Here is a 23,566-nt window from a genome sequence, read left to right on the forward strand (position 1 = left end):
TCGGGGCAATAAAGTTAGTTTCCTAATTTTGTTACTTCAAATGGGAAATTCTTTACATTAAAAAAATCGGGTAACAAGCTATCCAACGCCCAAAAATAGTTTTTTCGCGTAAAAAGGAACTGCTCAAAAACGGGTATTTTAGGTTTAAACTTTAAATTCAAACCCTGCTTTACTCTTAGGGTTCAATTTTTCCTAGGAAAAATAAAATATGATGAAAAAATAATTTGTAACCTATTCAGACAAATAGAATTAATAAACACAAACTGCGAATTAAGACAAAATTAACAAGTCTTAAATGATGATGATGAATACAGATGATCAAAAGTAGCTTTCAAGTCGCCCTTTTTCAGTACCTCAATTAGGCTTATTTCAGTTATTATTAACGGACTTGCTTCCTTTTCCCAGCGTGAACATTGTTTGTGTTTGTGAACCGAACAAATGTGACTATTGATTGCACTTTCACTTAACAACAGATCAATCCTATAGTCATAATAGCTGATAAAGCTATTTTTGAGGTCTAGAAATGTCAATTATTCGTGGTTAGAATTGATCGAGGGAAAAAGAAACAATTCCTAATAAATTATGATTAATGCTTTGCTTCTAATTGCTCGGTTGCAATTTGCAAAATGTTTCTTTTTTCGAATAGGAATCGCAGTTCTTTGCCCTCTCGTCTCTCTCTGTAGATTTCGTTGTAGCAGCTTCTTAGTTCACGTTTGATCACACCAGGTGAGTCTTGTTCACGTGAGATCCAATCAAGAGCCATGTGACGTCGCATCTTTTCATCGATTACTGTGTTGGAAAAATGGGTGAGGACTTCTTGACGGGAGCATCTGAAAACAACTTTCTAATTGTCTACAAGGAAACCAAATTTCTTGGTACATCTCGCCAAGACATCACAAAGGATGCAACGTTTGTTGACTAAACTTGGAACGATGGACTAAAGTAAATTTTCATGACAAATATTGATATGTACTGATAATATCTTGAAAAACGCCCAACATTTTTGTGTCCTGGCAAGTTTTTCTACAAGAACTGCACGTTTTTTTCGTATTTTCGTTTTTTCTTAACAAAAATTGTTTGAGCATCTTTTAAGATATTGTTTTACAACTCCTAGCTATCTGACAGCAAGATGCACACACCAATGAATACATTAATTTGCCCTAAATTTTTGAAAAGAGGCATTTGGCGGCTTGATCAAATATCCTAAAAGACGTGAACTTGTTCTCTCTCTGAATTTTTCTTTTTGAAGATTTAATCTTTCTCTTCAAATGTATATATAAAACCACTTCGTTATAATTTAATTTAGTTGCTATAAAATATTTATAGTTTTAGCTATAAAAACTGGACAATAAATTGGCGAAAATGTGAAGTTAACTTTTGGTTTATCCCCAGAAATTGGAGATTATATTATAAAAAGTTCAAGAAAATCTCATCACTTGCCTACTGAAGTAACTCTGCCAAAATTTTGAGATGGAAAGTTTGCAAGAATAATTCAAGAATTTAATACAAGATTCTTAAAAGGGCGTTGTAGACCCTGGAATTGTAGTCCATTTATACTTATACTAACTGTCTGGCTCGCATAGCCTTAAGTGAGTCGTTCCAGTGTAACAGCTGGAAGATAGTCATGGTCTCTTGGAATTCCAGCATTGTTCTGCCCTGGTGTGTATGCAACATCGACTCAAATACTCCTATCGAACTGTTAGGGTTGTGTGCGTCAAACAGGGGACCTGAAAACACCGAAAAATAGATTTTCATAATAACCCATTGGAATTAAACTTGATACACTTTGACATGACAAGCAAGAAGTTGATTCTCTTTTTAAAACGTGAGATACGCAAGATGAGATGCGTCAGATTTCGAGAAACTGAAGTTTCACGAAATATCAAATAAGGGATCTAAAAATAAGTAAAGCATGAATTTCGAGAAAAATTGATATTATGAAAAATGAAAATGCAAGCCATATTAGAGTGCGTCCAGCTATACGTAAAATCAAGCAGCAATAAGTTTTTTTTGGATTTTGAGACATAGAAAACTGAGATCGAATTTTCACAATTGTTGAAAATCGCGTGAAGAAGAAGATTATTGAAAGCTTGTTTCCTTAAAATCAACAGATAAAAATATTTAGAAGTTGTTTCTCGTAAGATAAGTGACTACATACAAAGAGTGCTTCAAAATAAGCGCTAATAGACATAATGCCCTTGAAAAAAACGGGAGTTTTTCATATTTATGACGTCATCCTTTAAGATATGTGCAACATACCGTTGTGTACTTTCAATGCATCCTCGACAGCTGATTGGATGAATTGAGGCGTGATCTTCCTGTATGGGTGCTCGTTGAAAACCGAGTTCATCAAGGCTATCTTTGCTGCACTCTTCTTCGCATCGTCCATAGTCGCCGAATGCTGAAAAACAAGAATAATTTCTAAATAATTTTTTTTAATCGGATCAACTTTATTGATATTATCCGAAGTTGCCCTACTGACTATTTTTTAAAGCTTCGTTCCCACCCAACTTAGTGTGTGTGTGTGTGTGGGGGGGGGGGGGAGGGGACTACATGCTTAACTGTAATTTTTTGTTCAGTCAGTTTTGGCTGGCCGTTATATTTGAAGTAGCAAGCCAAGAGTGTTGTCATTGGGACACCATCGAGCAAACATTATTTTAATTGCGGGGTTTTTAAAATTGTCTTTTTTTGTGATTTTATCATGATTTAAAGTTTGCTTAACATCTGAACATTTCAAACAAATATTGTTCACTTTTTGGGTCATTTTGAAATAATTTAAATATTTTTGCCAAAAATCTACTTTTATTAAGTAAAATACTACCTTTGATTTTATCGTGTTTTATTAGCGGTCTGATTGTTAATGAAGTTATTGAAGTTCAAAATTTTGCGAATCCTTGCTTGATTTTTTTGTTCACTTTATTCATACTTTTCATTAAACTTTCGTTTAATTTAAATTATGTGAGCCTATTTTCCAAAAAAAATAATATTTTAAATATTTTACAAAAAAATAAATAAAAGTCTTGTTGAATTGTTTGGATTAACTAATTTAAACTGGTTATTCGGAAAAAAGAGTTTATCACAATTTAGTTTTTCACAAAAAAATTCTCAAAATCTTTTTTATCAGAAAAAGTGAGTTTTTTAAAATTTTGTTCAAACTAGTAGAAAAAAGATACAAAAAATCTTGCTCTTTTTAAAACACAATTAGGGGACTGTGTGAGTCTACAATCATTACTATCTATTGCAGTTGTCCAGAATAACAGCAATGCCATTTTCGTAATATTTTAAATCAAATTTGCACTGAGTTTCAGATACATTTCGTCATCGCAATTTTTCAATTTTTAGCTAATTTCTCTCAACGTTTGCCCTAGTTTGACGTTCGAGACATTAAAGTAGTTACGTACTATAATGACTCGAATTTTGGTTGTTATTTCTCCGCAAGAGGTTGGTGACAGAGCAAATCAGCGCTGAATCAGTCTAGGGACATTCTGTTTTTTAGGCTGGCCAGCACTCTGTTCATGTCACAATTTACAATGGACAGTCTGATTTTTGAGTAAATTTTAAACAAAAAAAATAATATGTTCAGCTTAACTCCCGTCAACAAGATTTGCTTTATATGCGAATCAAACTTCCGCGTGGGTACTTGTAGCATTTAATTTGAATTGCAGGTCGTAACGACTAAGCTAAAGGGGCTTTGTGTTAAGTGCCTACAAACTAGCTTAAGTATAAACTGTGTGTATGCAACTATAGTAATTACCAGTTATAGGCTACGAAAGTATGACGTTGTTCCGCTTAGACTTCAATTTGGGTTATGAGTATTTTTCAGACTATAAAAGATAAGTTCAGCCGGGGCGAACTCTATGACCTCTATATAATCCTAAAGAAGAAAAACTGCACACAAAGAAACTAGAGATATTCTGGAGATGCAATATTACCGAACTGAAATTGAATTTTTACTCCTGAGATGTGCTGGTGCAGCGCTGAAAATCTCTGAGAGTCAAGTCCGGGCACGTCGTAAAATATCTCGATATTAAATTTTTTTTAATAATAAACAATTTTTTTTGTGAAATTAAAATGCACTCACTAATCTCTATTTGAGTTCTCTGTTTACCTTCCCGATTTTTTCTCTTTATTAGTAGTTTTTTGCATAAACGAAAAAACTCAACAGTAATTTAAGAGTCCACCAATTTTAAAAAAGAAAGAATTGAACCCAAAGAAACTGCCAAGTAACAATCATTCGCAGCACTTTTTTATAATTACGATAAGGTTTTAATTTTTAAATTCAAGTTTTACCAACAAATTAGATGTTAAACTTTTTGATTTCTGTTAACCAGTTGGTACTTGACGCGTGTTACTATACTCTTGTTGCATTAAAGTTTCATATCTATTTCGTTTCCAAAAAATTGTCATAATTTATTTTTTAAGAAAAGTAAACCTCGCCAATTTCAAAACGCCGTCACTTTGTATAAAATGTTTTCTTGAGAAGACATATTAAATTTACCAGAAGGAAAAAAATCAGCATGCAATGAGTTTTCAAGCCAATAACTCAATGATTTTCGTTTCGTTTTGGAAAAATCTTTAAAAAGCGCAAGGAAAAAATGCTCCTTGTAATAATGACCATTTCTCTGTAGTCTTTCGGCAAACAAACATAAATTTCCCAAATATTTACCAAAACTGTTTTCTGTTTCCATTGTTAACAGCTTTTCTGAAAATGTTTTGCAATTTGAGCGCCTAAAACTTCTGACGAAGGTTAGCGCATAATTTGCTTAAAATTTCTCGGTTAAACCTCAGATCAAACAATCACGTCAACAAATAGGCTTCGTAAAGTCTCGAAAAAAGAAAGATATGGTCATTAAAGAATTCCCAGAGAAATCTGCGGCGAGAATTTGCGTGATCAACAGCGTGTCTAGACTCCAAAGATTCCAAAACCGATCTAAGGTTTTTAATTTTTAATGTTTTAATTGTATAAAGTAGCGTGGAAGCACATTACCTATTTCACTCTTATTGAGTACTTTGAATATATTCAATACCTTTCGATGCAAAAAACAAGCAATTTTACCCACCTCGAAAACATCATGTAAACTTAATTAATAATTCACAAGATTTGATTTAGTTTCATTTTGATATTTTTGAAAACAGTTACCTCAAAAGACGCAAAGCAAGCTCCACCGGGTAGTACAACATATGCGACGAAGGGGGGTGAATCTGAGTCCTCGAGGGTGTAGTGGGGTACTGGTCCGTTGGGATAAGGCGTGGCCATTTGTGGGTTCTGCTGGACTAGTCTGGACTCCTTCATCTGCCAGAACTCTTGCAGGGCCTCAATCGCATCCACCGAATTCAGACCTAAAAGTTTCAATTTTTTTTGGCAAGAACTCTTTTGAAAGCTCTTACCGAAACTAGAAAGATCAAATTTGATCATATGTAAGTTTCTAGTTTATGTTAGCGCTTGCATTAAGATAAACATGTATTTATGTTGGGAAACATAATTAGATTTTAATTTTAACTAGAAAAATGTTATATCAAAAAAATGATTTTACAGACCTCCTGTGTGTTTGTAGAAACTGTTCATCACAACTTCCACCGCCTGTTGAAGGTTCCCGGCGGCTCGCGTTGGAGTGGATGAGGTGGAGGAAGCGGAAGTGTTTCCACCGTTCCCGCCATTCCCGTTCTCCCCTCTTCCGTTTCTGAAGAAAAAACCGGAAAGTTACAAAACAGGAAAACAGGGAAATCGCTGCCGGCGTTGAAAATCGTAAAAGACCAAAAGTTCCAAATGTTCAAAATGAATTAAGACTGTTGTGAAGTGTTTTTCAATGATGGTTTTTGTGCAACTACTGTGAAAATTTACCAGTACTGGATTCTAACCAGCATCTCTTACTTGCACTCCTAGTGTGCTAACCATTACACCAACTCGTATTAAGCTCACGAACTTGGGCATCTCTTATAACCCATTCTTACGTTCTTTCTCGTTCCTTGAGGCTTAATTTCTCTTACCAAGTATACGTTGAACAAGTAGAGTTTCTTGCCAATTTTACTTTGTGCGCAATTTACATTAGGTTGTTCTCTCTCAACCTTCTAACATTTTGCCAAGACTGTCACAAAAAAGATGAGGTTGCCCAAAACTATGCCCAAATCATAAGGCCGAGGAGGGGTAAAAACTCTCATGAGACAAAAAGTATACGAGGATCATTTCTTCGCAAAAACGGTAACTACTGATCGTCAGTACACGATCTTAGAGGTGCTCGCTTCTTAGCCTGGTTCAATTTGAACAAACTTATAGCTATTATGCAGAGTTTAGTTATTGTATCGCCACAGTACAATCTGTAGGAATCGATTGAATCAGAAATGTATATAAAATTTTAAGAAAAAAATTAAAAAACACTTTTTTAAAGAAAATACTTGCAAAATCTTACTGACTGATTTTGGGGCGTAAGTCAAACAATCAACGTAAACGCTTTCTGGTTATTATTCATAGGACGAATTTGCAAATATGAAGCAGTGCAGTCCTCGAGGTCTTTTAAAATTCTCTTGAAAAAAAAACTAATTTTTTGCAGTCGTTAATGCCTCAACTGGCCAGACCTTCCATTTGGGCCAAAGTCAAGGTTCTGATCTGCTAACAAAACTTCCAGTTTCCAACCCTTCAAATTTAAATCACATCAGCAAAGTAACGCCAAGAAAACTGGTTTTCCTTAAACACATTGTCTTTTAAAATCTTATCACCTTTTTCAACAAACTCTTATCCTGGAAATTGTTAGGGCCTGTAAGCAGGTGCAATTACTGCGGAAACCAAGCTTTTCTGAATTGGATCTAATTTCATTTAATTTGAACTCCTTACTTGTAAGCCTAGTGTATTGGTCCCGAACCTCACAAACTTGGGCATCTTTTATAACCCATTCTTTTGTTTTTCTTGTTCCGCAAGTCTTCATTTCTCCAGTTAAGTATACGTTGATCAATTACAGCTTCCCAAGCTATGTGAGGCACAATTTACTTTATTTTGCTCCCTGTCACTTTTCTAACACCAGTGGTTCATCAAATTTGACAATCAGTCTTTCTTTAGCAGGAAACGGCGAAGTCAATATCATTTCGACAATAGATTGGCAAGTTGTTAACGTAATTTGGAAGTCAACTGAGACACTTCACTTCAAAAAATTTTCAGAATTACTTTTAGAATATTGTCTTATATGTCTAATATGATCAGATTACTTTTTCAAATGAGATTTTTAAGAAAAATGAAAAAAGACCAAAATAACCAAAATCTAGTGCCACAGAATTCACGAATAAAATTCAAATCCAGTCTTCATGTACTCCTCGGCGAAAACTGCCTAAAACATTTTCATCATAACAAATCTGGTTACTACCAATTTTGTCTCCAAATTTTAGAGAACTGCTCAGAAACAACGGAGTTATAACATTAGAATAACCACAGCTGAGCTATAGAACAGCACAGTTGAAAAACTTTTTTATCTTTTTCCTCAGTTAAATGCTGGTTGATCTGATCTCTGCCTGATAACGGACTTGATTAGATCCAATTTGAACAAAAAACCGGTTTTGGTATGAAAAACAACATCAAATTCTGTAATCATGTATTTCAACCTTTGCATATGGGCGACTTAGACAGATGATAATCACAATAAAAACAGGGAGTGAAATATGAACGCTCTTAACACATCAAAACAACATTTTATATTAAGAGTTGGCAAATCCAAAAAATGGACAAAAAAGAAAAAAAAAATCCAATTTTAGTTATGAATCAAAGAAATACTAAAAGTAATCATTTTGCATAAAAGCGCGCATCAGTTATAATTTTAAAAATAAAATTTTATACGGTTCGTTTCATGAATACAAAACATTAGCATGTGCACAAAGTTTTTCCCATCTTCGTTCACGCAATCCGTTCAAACTTATTATGTTTACAAAACTCAGTTATATGAGGAGAAATTCCGATACATGAAAAGTATACTGTAAAATGACATTGCCAGAAAGAAAAACAAATGCGCAATCGTTTAGTGGTTTGGAATGATATCTTTAAAGGAGAACGTTTGCCACTTCTGAGAATCCGGAATTTTTAGTTATTCCACGGTTCAGTTTCAAAGTTCTTGCAGTTTTACTTGAATCCTGTTCTAGGCATAACTGGCCAAACTTAAGCTTAATTTTTTTATTTTATGGTTAAACTTAATTTTATTAAAAGTTATTTTGGTATATGGAAGTCAAAGAGACAGCAAAGGAATCTTAAATTTAAGCTCCTCGCCAATCTATTCGTGGAGCAGAAAAAAATATATGAAATGAATATCTGATGGAATACATCTAGATTTAAAAATTTTCACTTCCTCATATTTTGATCAATTGTCTGGCATATGACGGATTAGAATATTATGTGCATCAATGTTACGGTCCTAGTTGTTGTCCGCCTGCAACCCTTAGGGCAATTAGTGAATATTTCAATTGCGCAGAACTGTTTTTTTACCGGTATGTTAGCTCTGAGAAGACAAAAGTTTGTCTGTCTGTCTTATCAGCAAAAAAAAAACATGTCAGAAAAAGAGATAACAATTTCAATTTCTAATTTTATTGAACTCAGGAACGTCTCTATGTTTTTTCTGATCAGACAATTATACAAAATTTTGTCGGAACAGAGATATTAGGGCAAAAGCTGCTTTTGTGGAAAGCCAAAATAAGAGCTCTTAAGACCAATTAAACTGCGCATATAGTTTCGTCAGACAAAACGGAATGGAAATCGGGTTGAAGGATTGTAATCTTCATAATGGTGTTATGGACATGACATGGTTGTGATTTGGTTCAATTGTTGAATACCCTGTTGAATGTCACCCATAAAGCACTCAATTTTCACTTGAGCTTTTGGTTTTTCAGATCAAATTTTCAATTGAGGGGTTGATGTTTCTATGGAACAAAAGACGTTCTTTATACTGAAACGATTAAGACATACCTAATTCGCTGTTTTCAAATGTGAAAAATAGCTGATAATACTGAAATTTTAACACGTAAGTTGTCAAATTGATTCAATTCTTTAAAAAATTTTCAGTACTTGTCATTGTTTTACTTCCGATTACGCAGACCCGGAGACAGCAAAGGGATCTTGAAGTTAAGCGCTTCCTCGAACTTTTCGTGAAGCAAGAGGAAAACTATATGAAATGAATATCTGATGACATACATCTAGGTTAAAAAGATTTTACTTTCTCACATTTTGATAAATTGTCTGGCATATGACGGGTTAAAGTTTTGTGTGCTTCGTTTTTACGGTCTTAACTTTTGTCCACCTGGAACCCTTAGGGCAATTAGTATATAATTGTCAATTGGGCAGATTTTTTTGTACCTATTAGAGCTGTTTTTGGTCTATTAGCTTTGAGAAGACAGAAGTTTAAAACAAAAGTCTTATCAGAAACAAATACACCAGAAAAAACGATAACAATTTCTAGTCCTAGGGAATTGAGGCGCGTCTCGATGTTTGGTCTGATCAAACAACTATACAAACTTCTGTCAGAAAAATACTATTAGAGCAAAAGCCGCTTTTGTCAAAAAAGCCCAAAATTGAGCTCTTAAGACCAATTAAACTGCACATATGTTTTTGTCAGACAAAACGGAATGAAAATAAGGTTCAAGGATTGTAATCTTGATAAATATTAACAACAATAACATGCTTTGATTAAGCAAAACCGCAGGAAATTTGGATAAAATCAACAGACGATGAAATCAACAGACTGGAAAATAAGCTAGATTAGTTGTAATAAACCGCCAAAAGCTGTTGTTTATCATGCCCATTTTCCCTCTAACACAAATATAAGGCCCCATTCTGATATAACGGCGCTAAAAAAATCCTAATAGGGGAAAGGGATAAATAGATATAAGACGTCAAAAAATGCATTATCGAATTTGAGACAATTCTATTTCAAATATTTCAATTCGGTGACAATCACAAGAATGTTTCTTAAATGATAGTCAAATACTTCGATGGTGATTTTGTTAAACTTGTCGGAATTTTGCCAAAAAAACACAGTTGTATATCAGCACTGATTCATTACATCTCAGTAGTTATTCGCTAAATCAGTAAAGAAACTTTGAAATTGAAGTTTTTTTGATAAGTGTGTTTTAGCATAATAAACTCAACTCTTGTTTGTTTATGTTTGTTTATGAATTAAAGCTGAACATACATCTTAAGTTTGTTTTGGTCATAAGAAAGTCGTAGAGAAATCGAAAATTTCGAATAAAAGTATGAAATTTCGATTTATAAATTTTATAATTTTATAAATTTTGAATTATAAACTGTTTAATTAAACTGTATAATAATCATTTACTTATTACACTCAAAACTGCTATATAAAGAATTTAGGATTATGTCTGTTCAGGTTGAGTGAAAGGTAACAACATGATGATAAACTACACTGATCATAGAAGTGAAATTATTGATAATAGGACATGACAGATCAGGATTGAAATCATAGATTGAATTTTTCCCCAGAAATTTCAATTTTCATGGTAAAAAGTGTCATGATCAGAGTATGATCATAATTGGAACACAGAATTAAAATTCTATGATTCAGCGCTGATTTACTATGTTACTATGATACGTGAGTGCTAATCAGCAACAAGACTTTTAAACCTGCAATTAAATTTTGTCGGCATTTCTTTGCGTAATTATTTGTTCGGCATTTTCATGTCTTTTTTCATTTCTTAGCAATTAAAATGTTGATATTCATCGCGGAAAACAGCGACACGTGCAATTATACACACTCGTATGAAAAAGCTATTTACTAAGTAATATAGTTTCAAAAATTGGCATGACAACAATTTTCTCAAATTTTTGCACGATAGTCACTTATGCGAACGAATCTTGCAAAAGGACAAAAATAACTACTTTTACGCCAGAGATCTACAATGTTACTACCCTGCTTTAGATAGTGATAATCTGTATGGGTCTAAAACTGGGTGGGTTATTCTCTGTGGTTTTGTTTCTGAAACCGAGGGTTTTTTTTCTGTATAGATGTATACCTGCTACTTCTGCTGTTTGTGTTGTTATGGCTGTGATTGTGGTAACTGCTGTTGTTATTATTGTTGTTGTTGTTCCGATGTTTTCTTCCTCCTCCTCCTCCTGGCCCGACAGCCCCCTGTGGTGTCATTAACTCCTGTCTGTCGTTATCCAATGAGCTTGCGCTGCTACGGGAACTCGTGTGCGACATTTTCAAGTCGGATTTTGGGTTTATCGGTAGAAATTATTGGTAAAAATATTAAAATTACGAAATTTGAAGCAAATAAAATGCTTTGATAACTTCTAAATTTCTGACAATTAATGGTTGAAAGAACGAAAACAAAGCGATTTTGAAAATAAAATTAGTCCGCTTTATTTGTACTTCATAACAGTAAATTAAATCTTCGGAATTAAAAATTTGTATCACTCAATAATTTAATGTAGCGAGTTCTTTTCAGTGGGCAAATATGCATAAATAAGAGCAATAACCGCTTGAAAACTTTTGATAATCTTTGTACGTAAATTTGCTACAATAAACAGATGCGGTTCCGAAGCTAGTTGTAATTAACATCTGGGTTATTTATGGTAATAAATAATGGCCCAATTTTTTTCACCATGGTTTTCACTGTTAATAAATAAAACTTTTGCGATCATAAACACGAAAAATCAATATCAATCGAATATTGGAATAAAAATTAGTGCAAAATGTTGTAAAATTATGAAAATTTTAATAATTCTTTGAATTTTAAAGGACTGAAATTTAGCGAGAAAATATCAAACTTTTATAACGGAACTTTAATTGAAAAATTACTTGGTTTTAAAACTCGTGAATCAACTATTCAAGTTTAAGTAAGTTTGGGAAAGAAACATTCAAAGAGATAATTTTGTGAAAATTCCGATTAAATCAGAAAACCGAAGAAAAACTTTGCAATTTGTGGGTAACTTTTCTTTGGGTTCAGTTTTTGCAATTGGTAAGCAAGTTGTGAGAAGAGCTGAAGTGTAAGAATAGTCTGTCGAGAATATGTTTGGGGCCGTAAGTAGGTCTAGTTATAACAAGTTAATATTGTCAAACTCTGTTTGTTTTGAAACTGATTTAACCAGGTTAACACATTTTGACACAGGTGTTAACAAACAATCAACATTTATATCAGCTGGCTAGGTTAACTCCAGTTAATTATAAGCGCTGTGTAATTGGGGGACCCTTACCATTGTGAGAAAGATTTTTAGCTCCTGAAACAACAGAAAACACGTGTTTGAAATGTTGATTCAAATTTCCATAAAACTTATCTATCTAATTTTACAAAAGCGTATTCGCGGAAAGTTGCTCGCATTTCACAAACAGGATTCTAATCGAAATATACAACGGCGTAAACGTAGCCCCAAAATTTGCGGGGCTGTGTGGGGGCGAAGGGAGGGGGGTTCTGCAATTCTGCAGACTAGGGAACAATTTTCAGATTAGCGTCTTTCGATTCTTAACTAGCCAAGTTTAAAGGGATTTTAGGATCGCGTAAATGAAATTATAATATCATATCTTTTTGAACTAAGCGACACAAATTTCCCACTGTGTAAATGCGCGCTAAACAGCTCGAGTTAAGCCCTGCGAATCTTAAATTTGTAATTTAAGTTAAGCGTTTAGTTTAACTTCCTGCAAGGGGTGAAATAGTTTTGGAGAATTGTAAAACCCAGCATGTTCAGTCTCTGCTCACAGAATTTATATCCTAGTTAGTAATGTGGTTAGTAATAGGTATATTAATGGTATAAGTGGTAAAACCCTTGTGTGGTAATAAGAGATTTGAGATATTTGTGTTGAATTAAACTATCGTTCGAGCAAGTTTAATCCGTGTGATAACCCAACTTAGCCGATTTACCTCACGGCCAAAAAATATGAACCCGCAATTTCTGCAATAACAAACTTATGAAAAGTGAAGACTCATGCATAAATAGAGCTCAAGTTTGTAACAATTGTGTTTGTATCAAAAAGCCTAATTAGTGCCGAAAAATTTAGCAGGTCCCAGGTAAGAATCGAACCGACGCGCGCGAACCCTTTGTTTGGGCATTAAAACTTGTCAGTCTAAACTATACAGAAACTACAATTTTCACGTTCGACTAACAACTTCTCAAAAGTTACATGAAAAGATTTTTTAAATAGAATTTAGAGAACAAATTAAATAGTTTGCAAAGTTAATATCGGCCGAAATGAAATTCGGTCAAAAAGAGGCGCTCAGAGCGACATGCGAAGTACGACGGGTTGTTTGTTAATCTGATTTTGGGGGGATTACCAATTTGTTTACGGAAGAGCGACCGGATAACAGCCAGAATTAGAGGGAAGCACAAATGGAGATATAGATAGGGTAGTTACCTAGTTAGTTAGCCTCAGTATTACTTATAACTAGACAGGTTATACCTCTGATAACTACTACAGACACCATCAATATATCGAAGTCACTCAAAGCATAATTTTTTCGGTTAATTATTATGAACGTTAATTTTTCCAAATTTATGTACAGAAAAAAAATAAAATTGAGTTAGCTTGGAAGAACTCGAAAAATAATTACAGTTGAATTATAAATCAGTTTGGCTAAAAGATAGTCTTAAAGGCTCGGATATGAAGTTTAATCCTGAGTTTCAAAGGAATTGTTTAGGTTTTGTCAAATTGTGTGTCAAAGCATTATCAAATACAAAATCGAAGTCTGTATATAAAATGAAGGGTATTTAAATCGATAGAAAATCTATAAGGCCTATCTCTTTAATTCTGAAACCGTCTTTAAAGTTATATATAGCTAAACAGTGAAACACTTAAAAGCGCATAAATCTTTCTACTTTCAAATTCTAGTTAACAAACTAGTTGCCTCTCTAGAATCTCTATAATATTCTAGTTAACAAACTAGTTATACCTATATCTTTACAATCTAGACTAACATATGAAGGGCAGTTTGCCCAAATATGTGTGTGTGTGTGTGCGTGAGTGTGTTCACGTGGTGTGTGGAAGTATATTTCGAAATGGGAATTTTGGTGTTGTGTCTTTAATAAGTTTAAGTGGCAGATTAAACGCAAATATAAACAGATTTGGAGAGATTTACACTGTACAAAACACGCCAAAACATTCATAGACCCATTTCTGTATACAAAGTCCGTCTGTTCGCCTCCTTTCGCCTTCAATTTGGGCTCCTTTTTAGAATCAGATTAAACATTTATCACCATTTATCGCCCCTACAATATGTACATAGGCTGTTTGAAGATTTACGCCTAAAAACAAATTTAAAATAAATCGTAGCCAGAAATCCAGAAGCGAAGTTCAAAGAAGTGTGAAAAACCAGAGCATGATTTTGGAAAAATTTATTGAATAACCTTTTTTGATTAAAAATTATCAGAAATCTGATGGAAAAGATGACAGATTTATCGGAACATCTAGACAGCGAACAAATTCATTTTTTTAGCCAACATTATTTTTAAAAAAATGATTGACTAAATTTAAATTCTGGAAATTTATATAGCAGCAAGTCATATTACGTATTACCAAAGTTCTTTAAACTTAATTCTTCAACCAAAAATATAATCAAAATAGATCCTGTCAGAAGTCTTATTGATTTAAGCTCACTAACAAAAGAAATGGCTGGCATTTCATCTTGGTGTTTTGCACATTTTAATCACTCAACAAAACCTTTGAGAAGAATAGTTTGCGATGATAACAGACAATGTGGTTTTAGAACGATATGAAGCTGCAAAGTTTGTTGTTGCAACCCCATTCATGAGGAAGAACTGTAAACTCAACGTTTTTTTCATTACGTCAATTTTGGCCTATCGATACAATTCACTTAGCAAATTAAGAGCGTCGTCATTAGAAGGCCCATTAAGAGACTATTTAGTTTATAAAATTTCGCATTTTCAGATAATTTTTCCGAGGTTTGAAATTTTGTGAGAGTTGGCCGATTTACAATATTTTTTGTCAAATTTGTTTGCTTTTCGTTGAAAAGTTGCCAAACAAAAGTTGCAATTTGTTAGCACAGCAATCTTGATTTCAGTTTTTGCGATAATTGCTGAAATACAGTTTTTGAATTACGTGGCTCGACTCACTCTGCTATACTTTCAACTAAATGGGAAGACTTAGTTTTTTTTTCATTCATTCGTATTGATAAAAATAGAGGTCTTTGATCACTTTGTCAAAACCTGTCAAAAGTTTTAAAAAATTTTTCAAACTAATGAGATTTAAAAATTTTCACTGTGAAAATTTTCCCATATTTCAACGATAAATTTTGGAGCTAATTTACTTCAAGTTGCGCTCAATTTTATCAGATCTGTGCAAAACATTTTTAAGAGTTGTTTAAATTTTTATAAGTTATTCACAACGATTTAATAAAACCATTCATCTTTAGTTTTCTTATAACAAATGATTCAATGCTTTTTCATCTATCGAAAGTTTCCTAATTTTAAATAAAAAACGACACTGATTGACAACCCAAAGAAGCCAACAAATTAGATTCTGCAATGCCTGTTATAACCAGGTGCTTGTTTGCCACGTCAATTTTTTATCTCAAAATTAATACGATTTCAAATCAAACTCAGTGGCGTAGATTTAAAAAAACGTGACGTCATTTAAAGGTGCCTACTGTGAACTTGTTTGGTAACTTTAGGAACCAATTCGCAATTTATTGAAGCCCCTCAAATAAGTCAGCAAGTAAGCATGAACAATTGAAGAAAAGTTTTAAATTAAGTAATTTAAAACTCGCGTATTTTAATCTTTTAATTTACTCGCGTTCTTTTAACTCGCGTATTTCAACTCGCGTACTTTTCTCGCGTATTTTAATCTTTTTTTACCCTTCTCTACTTTCTGGTAAATTTTTTACCCTAACTACTTTCTGGTGAATTTTGTTTTGTTTTTACACTGATGTGATTAACACTGATGCACGTGAAAGTCGGGATATGGTTTGTTATACATCGGAATATGATTTTAAACGCTTTCGGGATATGATTTTTCATTTTTGTAATATATCACGCTAAAGTAGATTATATTTAAGAGGTCTTGCTGTTCTACGATGCATTACAAGAAATTAATCGGTACCAAATTGTCGAACTAATTTGCTCGTTTTCTTTACTAGATTTCACTTATCCTATGTTAATACATTTTGCGTGTGAAAAATATTTTCAAACTTTGTGGACGAAAAAACGCTTCCCTATAAGAAAATTCCTGACAGTGTTTTTCACTTTTAAATTGGAAGTTGTAAAGTGAGATTCGCTTTGCACTACAAAATTTTTTTGACGGAAGCGCGTTCTGCAAAGATTTTTGCAGCAGATTAATTGGAGTATAATCCCTCATTTAAGAAATCTTAAAACCTTAAAATGTAAAATTGAGCGCCAAAAGGATTTAAAAAATTAAAAATTTGAGAAGTGTCTTCACAACCGAAAATGAGTTTTTCACATTTAATTGACCCTATGTTTCATTTTAAGGTTATTCATTGCTTTTGGTAACAACTTTCACAAAAATTAAGCCCTTTCCGCATGTATCGAAAGTCTGCGCCCGAAAACGCCAGTTATATTCTTTGAAAGTTGTTTTAGTTGAATACCCGTGGATGCTCGTAATGTGTAATGCAATTTCTGACTTTTTATAAAGACAAAAGCGTAAACAAAACTTCAATATTTTTATTCTGCAAATTTGGAAAACTTAAGAACAGAAAAGAAGAAAGTGTCAGATCATAAGACACGATTTTCACTTTCTCTTAGAATTTTCATTTAAAATATTTTCCGTTTTGTGTTTTTCAGTTTTTCTAACCTGATTTTACTTGCAAGCCCATAGATTAGTTAAGTCAATGTTTTTGTGTTTTTGTCAGACTTAAAATCAGAAGTTAAGAGTGTGGAAAGACTGCAGATAGACGAGCAAACTTCATCTGCTAACTGGATTTGGCGATTTCCTAATCTTTTATATAGATTACTTGTTTGCTTTTTTTGAACTGAGATCAAAAACATAGGAACAACATAAAAAGTTTTTTTGTTTCATTTTCCCTTGTTTGTGCAATAACCTTAAAAAGTATCATTCAAAATTTCACTTTGAAAAAAGGAATATAATGTTGCAGGGGTAATTTGAATTTTACTACTTGTTTTGTGGCTTGGATTTGTATAGAAAAAGCTTAATCGTGTTGAGGATTCCCTCAACTGAAAGCTGTCAGATTAATAATAAAATAGGTAGAGTTGACAAAAGGGCACATTTTTCTGATGTTTTAATCGCTTTTCTTCTTTCACAATCTGATGTTTTTGATCTACATTTTTACAAATTATACTAGGTCAAAAGGAGATGCCGGAAAAATAACTTTTGCTGCGTTGTGCTTTAGAAAATCAAATTATTTTTTTAAAAAAAATCAGTGTTGGTTTTGCAGACACAATTTGTTTCTCCTTTGAGGTTTGCAATTAAAATTTTAAAACAATTCATCTTAAATTGGCCAAGCATAATGGTACGAGCAAATACAGGGTTTGTACATTTCGCTGTTTATCTGCAGTCTCAGAAATTTTCGATAATTAATTTGACACTTTTATATCACAATGGTTTTTTTTTCTTAGTTGAACAGAAGCCAAAACAGAAAATGTTTGCAGTGTTTTGTTTTAAAGGCCTGAAAGATTTTTGAAAGAGTATTTTTGGCTGATGAAGGTTGCAATAAAAATTTTAAAATATTTACGTATTTAACAAATTAATCATTCTCATAATGGATTTTTAAGAAAACTTAATAAACACCTCAAAAATACATTCAGTACCACAATTTTTCTCAAAGTTGGTGTTCGTTTGCATTTTTATTACGTAAATGTGAAACATAAGTGTAAAAGTCTAAAACTGGCAATTTTTTGTTATGTAGAAATTTCGAAGCACTTACAGCAGCTAATCAAATTGCATAGCGTTAATACTCTTTAGCCGTAAAATTTAGCAAGATAATTCACCTCGGAACTCGTATCGTTGTAAGGTTTATTTTTTTTCTTCAATTCTTTTTCATTTTGATCGTTCAAAAATTCTTTGAAACGAACAGTCTGCATTGTTAACCAATAATTCGGCTCTAAAACATAGAAAAGCGGTCCGGTTTGTTTTTATTGTTTCTACAATGCCCTTAAAAATTGCTAGTCAAGTTAAACACCCATCATAATTTATCAATTTCAAAATCCAGTACCATAAAAACATGAAAATGTGCTTTGAACTCGTACAAATTTGATGCAAGATAAAACTAAGCGCAAGCAGCTATTTTCATGCCAGATTAAAACATAGAAAAGCGGTCCGGTTTGTTTTTATTGTTTCTACAATGCCCTTAAAAATTGCTAGTCAAGTTAAACACCCATCATAATTTATCAATTTCAAAATCCAGTACCATAAAAACATGAAAATGTGCTTTGAACTCGTACAAATTTGATGCAAGATAAAACTAAGCGCAAACAGCTATTTTCATGCCAGATTAAAACATAGAAAAGCGGTCCGGTTTGTTTTTATTGTTTCTACAATGCCCTTAAAAATTGCTAGTCAAGTTAAACACCCATCATAATTTATCAATTTCAAAATCCAGTACCATAAAAACATGAAAATGTGCTTTGAACTCGTACAAATTTGATGCAAGATAAAACTAAGCGCAAACAGCTATTTTCATGCCAGATTAAGAAGAATAAATAACAGGTGAAAAGTCTCTAAAATCGGAATTCACTTGCAAAATTGAAAATTGCTTATTTTTTGTAAAGTAAATCTGATCTCTTGGTAATTAAAATCCAATAACTCAATGTTTCTCTCCTACCCTATGTAATGTTACGCTATGTGGAATTTGCTAAGTATACATAGCAGTAATCTATATCCCGTATCAACAAATTTTTTTGACTGAAACTTCTATACTAAAATTAGAGAATTCCTATTGTTTTAACTTCTGGATTGAAAACAAAAGGTTGGCAACTTCATATTTTCCAAACTTTAATCAGTCAAAAATTTTTTTGATAAGAACAGCTTGCAATGGTAACAGACTGTGCGTCTATGAAACGTTAAGATGCCCTGGAAATTTTAGGATTATGAACTTTGAGCTAGTAGCAGAGTGTTATGTATTTTATGGAATAATTTTATTTTGTAACAAAATTTTCTGATCCGCTTTTTAAGCCATTAAGATAAGAGGCCCTTTTTTCATTTTCAAGTCTCAGCTCTGTGCAAAAGCCACACTTAGAAAACATTTATAGATTATACTTTGATCCTTGTTTGCAACAAAATATTGTTTGAAAAATTTTATTAAAAACAAAATTATAATACACTATGGTCAGTATATTTTTAATTTTGTCAAATTTTGTCAAATATCAAGTTTTATTTCTTAATCAATTACATTGACTACAATTTAGGCAGCACAAATTGGTTTCAATTGAGTTCTATTAATTATTTAATGTACGGGTTTGTTTTATGATTCATGAAACCGTTTGGCAGTTTGCTGGAAGGTCTTGACAAAAACAGAGCTTCTCTGACGGAAAGAAAAAAGACATGTGGCAAGCGATAACCAGCCTTTTTAGGTTGTCAACAATTCGAGGCGTTTTTACAAAAGTTATACTGGTGAAAAAAATTGTGAGTATTTTTAGAAGCGAAAACTTTTAAAATCTTACCAATTAGCTTTTGTAGGACACGACAGGTTTCGAAGAGAAAATTATTTGAAATATTGGCTGGCTGTTTATTTTAAATTTCTTAGATCAACAAAGTGATTGATAATTCCTTTTTTTCCCCTCAATGAAAAATATTTGAAAGGGGGGTTCTTGAATAGCCGCAATAAAGTTTCTGATTACCATTTGATCACTCTGGAAAATCGATTTAAGCGGTGGTAATAAAAATATTCGCAGCTTACCTTCAAAACACGACACGTTTTAAAAATCTTTGAATTTCCTACTTCTAATAACGGCAACTTTTCGGTATTTAGGTCACCAAAAGATTTCACGGTTTAACTGTCTCGCTTTAAGCCAAAATGCAATATGGCGCCATAAAAAGTTAAGCAATATTGGTAAAAGCTTCAATTGTTTAACGTTAATAAACGAACAGCTATTTGTGAAAAGTTACTCAACGAAATTTCGGTCTAACTTTTTTTTGTTTTAAGTCTATACTTTAACCTAATTAATACATTGTGGCCGAGGTTTGAGGCTAAGTTAATAGTTTAAAAAGCATTGAGCTCTAAACAAACGTTTAGTTAAAGAGAGTTCTCAAATTCTTAACAAATACCATACAATTAACAGGCCAGATTTCTGTTTTTTCAGGTTTCAGTTTTGAATGAAAATGCGTCACGTATTTTATGACAGACTTGCGCCGATTTTAAAAGCAGAACTTGTAAAGAATTGCATATTATGATGAAAGTAGAGCAAATTGTGAAATAACTAGGTGCGAATATTTGCTAAATCGTTGTGTATCTCCTGTTATGAAAAGATATTTATATAGATGTAAACCGTAACATTTAGATCAAAAAACTAATTCACATTTTTTCCACGTTCGTTCTTCTATTCAAGATTTGTTGTTCCCGCAGAACCTGATCTACGCTCACGCACACACGCACGCACGTATGTATGTATAAACAAACTGCAGCAAACAAATATCCAAATTTTTACATCTCGACACCACGTTCAATTCGGTTACGTGCAAAAGAGCCGACGTTTTATAGAGCGGAGTACAAAGGGAGTCGAAAACAAAATAAATTTAAAAAGAGCCGGAAGAAAAAAAACTGCCATTAATTACCCGAAACTGTTTGTTGATTACCAAGAAAAGTACTTAATTGGATTAATTGGTCCCATGTTCCGTTTTGATAGTTTCATGCCAAGTCCCATAAGCCGCTGAGGCATGGCCATGGCTTGCGATAATTTCAAGATAATCATTTATCTATTCGCTTAGTTTATTTTATCAGAAAACTTCAAAATTTCATTTTTCAAATATTCGGTTATGATTGGTTGAGAATTTGGTAGTCTCATTTCAGAAGGCAATTTAATTGGCTGCAAAATTTGTCTGCATTTATCGACTAATAAGATCAATAAATTTTCCGCTTGCTTTCAATCGGCTCTGTTAACTTAAGCTCTCTTACAAGTCACCGTTGACTTCTTTTCATTCATCCAAAAAATAGAATTCGTGATTGATTTTCCTTTTTTAAAAAAACTAAGACCGTCCTTTTTAAAAGATGGGCACATCGTTCTTTGATTTTAGCCATACAATGCGCCTCCAACTATGAAACAGGGTCTCCAAAATTTGAATTGCAGCAATTCTCAACTGCAATACTAAAAACGATAAGAGCTGTAAAGAGAATAGGAGAATGCTATAAACGCCGATAAGGTTTTATTGCGCAGCTGAATTATTATCATACTTTGCAAATCGTCATTCAATGTGTTCAACGCTTCCAAATTTTTTTGAGAGATTAATTTTCGTTCTGTGTATAATCAGTTTCTCAATTCTCATTCAATGTAGAACAGACTTCACTGATAACAATTTCAATAATTAGAACAAATAAATAAGCTAAAGTTGCAACTTTTTGATGATTGGACGTCTTTAATTTGATCTGAATCAAGATAAGACCAGAAACATACACTTTTTTCCGGGAAAATTTTTCCTCTAAAAGGAAGAAAACAAAACTGGGTTTTGTGTTTGTTTTCTTTTCGAGCGAGAACTGCCCTTTCGTTAGCTTTGGTTTTATAGTTCAGGCAATTTTCCCAGGTTCAAGTCGTTATTTGGCGCGTCGAAATACGCCAATTGCAATAGATTGGAGAAATTAAAATTACCCGAAAAACTAATTGCTGCAATTTCAATTCTTTCATTATTTTGTGTTTAGCGTAATTCTTAACAAATAAATCTGCAAAGTTTTGAAGAACATTTTTTTGCCTGAAGAAAATGATGTTTTGACAACAGGATATACACATAAGCCTTTGAATTTTTTCAAAACCCCAAACATTAAAACCCCAAGCACTCCATATCCAGTAAAATTGATACCTCTTGAAAATAAACCTTTAAAAATTGCTGATTTTCAACGTTTTTAAATGAAAACTACTATACAACTAAAAAAAGTTTTTTTTTTGTTTTTCCTAATGAGGCAAGAAGCGTAGCGCTGCTTTTAAACAAAATGTCAAAAGAGTATTCAGGCGAAAAAGGTATTTGGCTTTGTGCCATGCATAAATTTTTCCAAATTGAATTTATAACGTCCGGCCTTCAATAGTAGTATCGACAGTTTTTTAAAAAATGTTCACAAAATATTTTTTTCCAAAATTTCCTTAATTTGACAAAGAGCAAGCTGTTTATCCTTAATAACTGTTTGGCTAATCGAAGCAATTAACGGCGTTACTATCCCGAAAAAGATGAACTGAAACTTTACAAAAATGAAACTTACCACATTTTCCACGGAGAGTTATGAAATTCCAAACAATTTTGAGCAGAGATAAATTTCACAAATAATAAATTTAGGAAGGGAGTGAAATCTTTGAAGATCACAGACGGAAAATTCATAAATTTTAAATGCTAATTTATTCACTCCTTTCTTCCTGCGTCAGTTTAGTAAATAGAGACAAAAATAGGCGATAAATTGACGACGCACAATTCAATTCTCATTTTATATAGCTACTCAGTTATAGTAGTAGCTTTGTTTAATTCGGCTTTTCATTCTGATAAAAATTTAAAAAGCGTCGGATAGACTTTCAGAACTATATGAAGCTGGTTTAGTTTAGTTTTCGCTCATGAAAGAAAGAATAAAGATTACTAAACTATATATGCATGTGTGCAAACATACATCACAAACTATATACTAAGCTTTCTTCTATCAAAGAAAAAAGCGATGAATAATTCAAGCTTTAGCGAATTAAAAGTTAAAGAATTTTTCAATGAAAGTTTTAAAGGCTGAAAAACTAGTTTTTAATTCTTTGTAATTAAGTAAGAACAAAAAGGTTGTGGTATATTTTGCTTATAGCTTTAAAATCAATTTGTAAAAGTACTCACGCTGTTTTTGTTGAGCTATTATGTGGCACAGTTATGGCTATTCTATGGCCTTTGTATGGCTTTTGAAGTGGACATAAGAAATGAAAAGGTATGCACTTGAGCCCGCTGAGATATTAATGAGATTTAACCCTTGAAGGCGGAAAGGTGTATACATACATTTGATAATGGCCATTAGTAATAGTTAGTACTACTCAGTTATATTGATATTAAACGGAGCCTAAACGCACTTCAATTAGTAAAACAAATTTACAAACCTCTCTTTATCAAATTATAATAACAATACCTTTCACAAACTAACCACGAGTAAAATCAATTGATAAGCGTATTTTACTAATCAGCGATTATTATGTCTAAAATTACCCGACCTGATAAACCCGAATTTGTGCAAAAATAGGGCCCACATAGAAATGTACACGCATAAATGCCCGTTTGAAATAACAATGCCTTAAGGGGGTAAATTCTGAAATTTTTCTAGACGTGAATTTGCCCAAGAGGGTTTACCAAGCAAGCGTGAATTTAATTTTACACAAAATAGATTAACGTCTCTCGTTTGTGTGTTAACTGTCGCCTTTTTGTTTTTAAGCCCGGTCTAATTTGGCACCCCTGGCTGTGGTTATAATGAAATTGAATTTTTCCAGAAATGGTAAAAAGGAATTCTT

At 32.8% G+C, this 23,566-nt stretch overlaps 1 protein-coding gene across 4 annotated transcripts; it reads right to left on the minus strand.

Moving 5' to 3' along the window:
• Positions 1–523: 523 nt before the first annotated feature.
• On the minus strand, positions 524–23,287 carry LOC142348720 (protein limb expression 1 homolog). 4 transcript variants are annotated; one of them, XM_075400183.1, is made up of 7 exons: positions 23,162–23,287; positions 10,996–12,202; positions 5,539–5,681; positions 5,141–5,340; positions 2,260–2,401; positions 1,568–1,727; positions 524–830 (listed from the first exon to the last, which is right to left on the minus strand). In XM_075400183.1, exons 2-7 carry the CDS (start codon positions 11,181–11,183, stop codon positions 587–589), a joined length of 1,077 nt encoding a protein of 358 aa, XP_075256298.1. In that variant the 5' UTR covers positions 11,184–12,202; positions 23,162–23,287; the 3' UTR covers positions 524–586. The 4 variants fall into 4 exon arrangements, with proteins under 4 accessions (XP_075256298.1, XP_075256297.1, XP_075256296.1 ...); XM_075400182.1 differs by lacking the exon at positions 23,162–23,287 and adding an exon at positions 22,908–23,055; XM_075400181.1 differs by lacking the exon at positions 23,162–23,287 and adding an exon at positions 22,306–22,644.
• Between the last annotated feature and the right edge of the window lie 279 nt (positions 23,288–23,566).

Source organism: Convolutriloba macropyga, chromosome 10 (assembly GCF_964194025.1).
Source record: "Convolutriloba macropyga chromosome 10, txConMacr16.3, whole genome shotgun sequence".
In the NCBI taxonomy this organism is placed as follows: Eukaryota; Metazoa; Xenacoelomorpha; order Acoela; family Convolutidae; genus Convolutriloba; species Convolutriloba macropyga.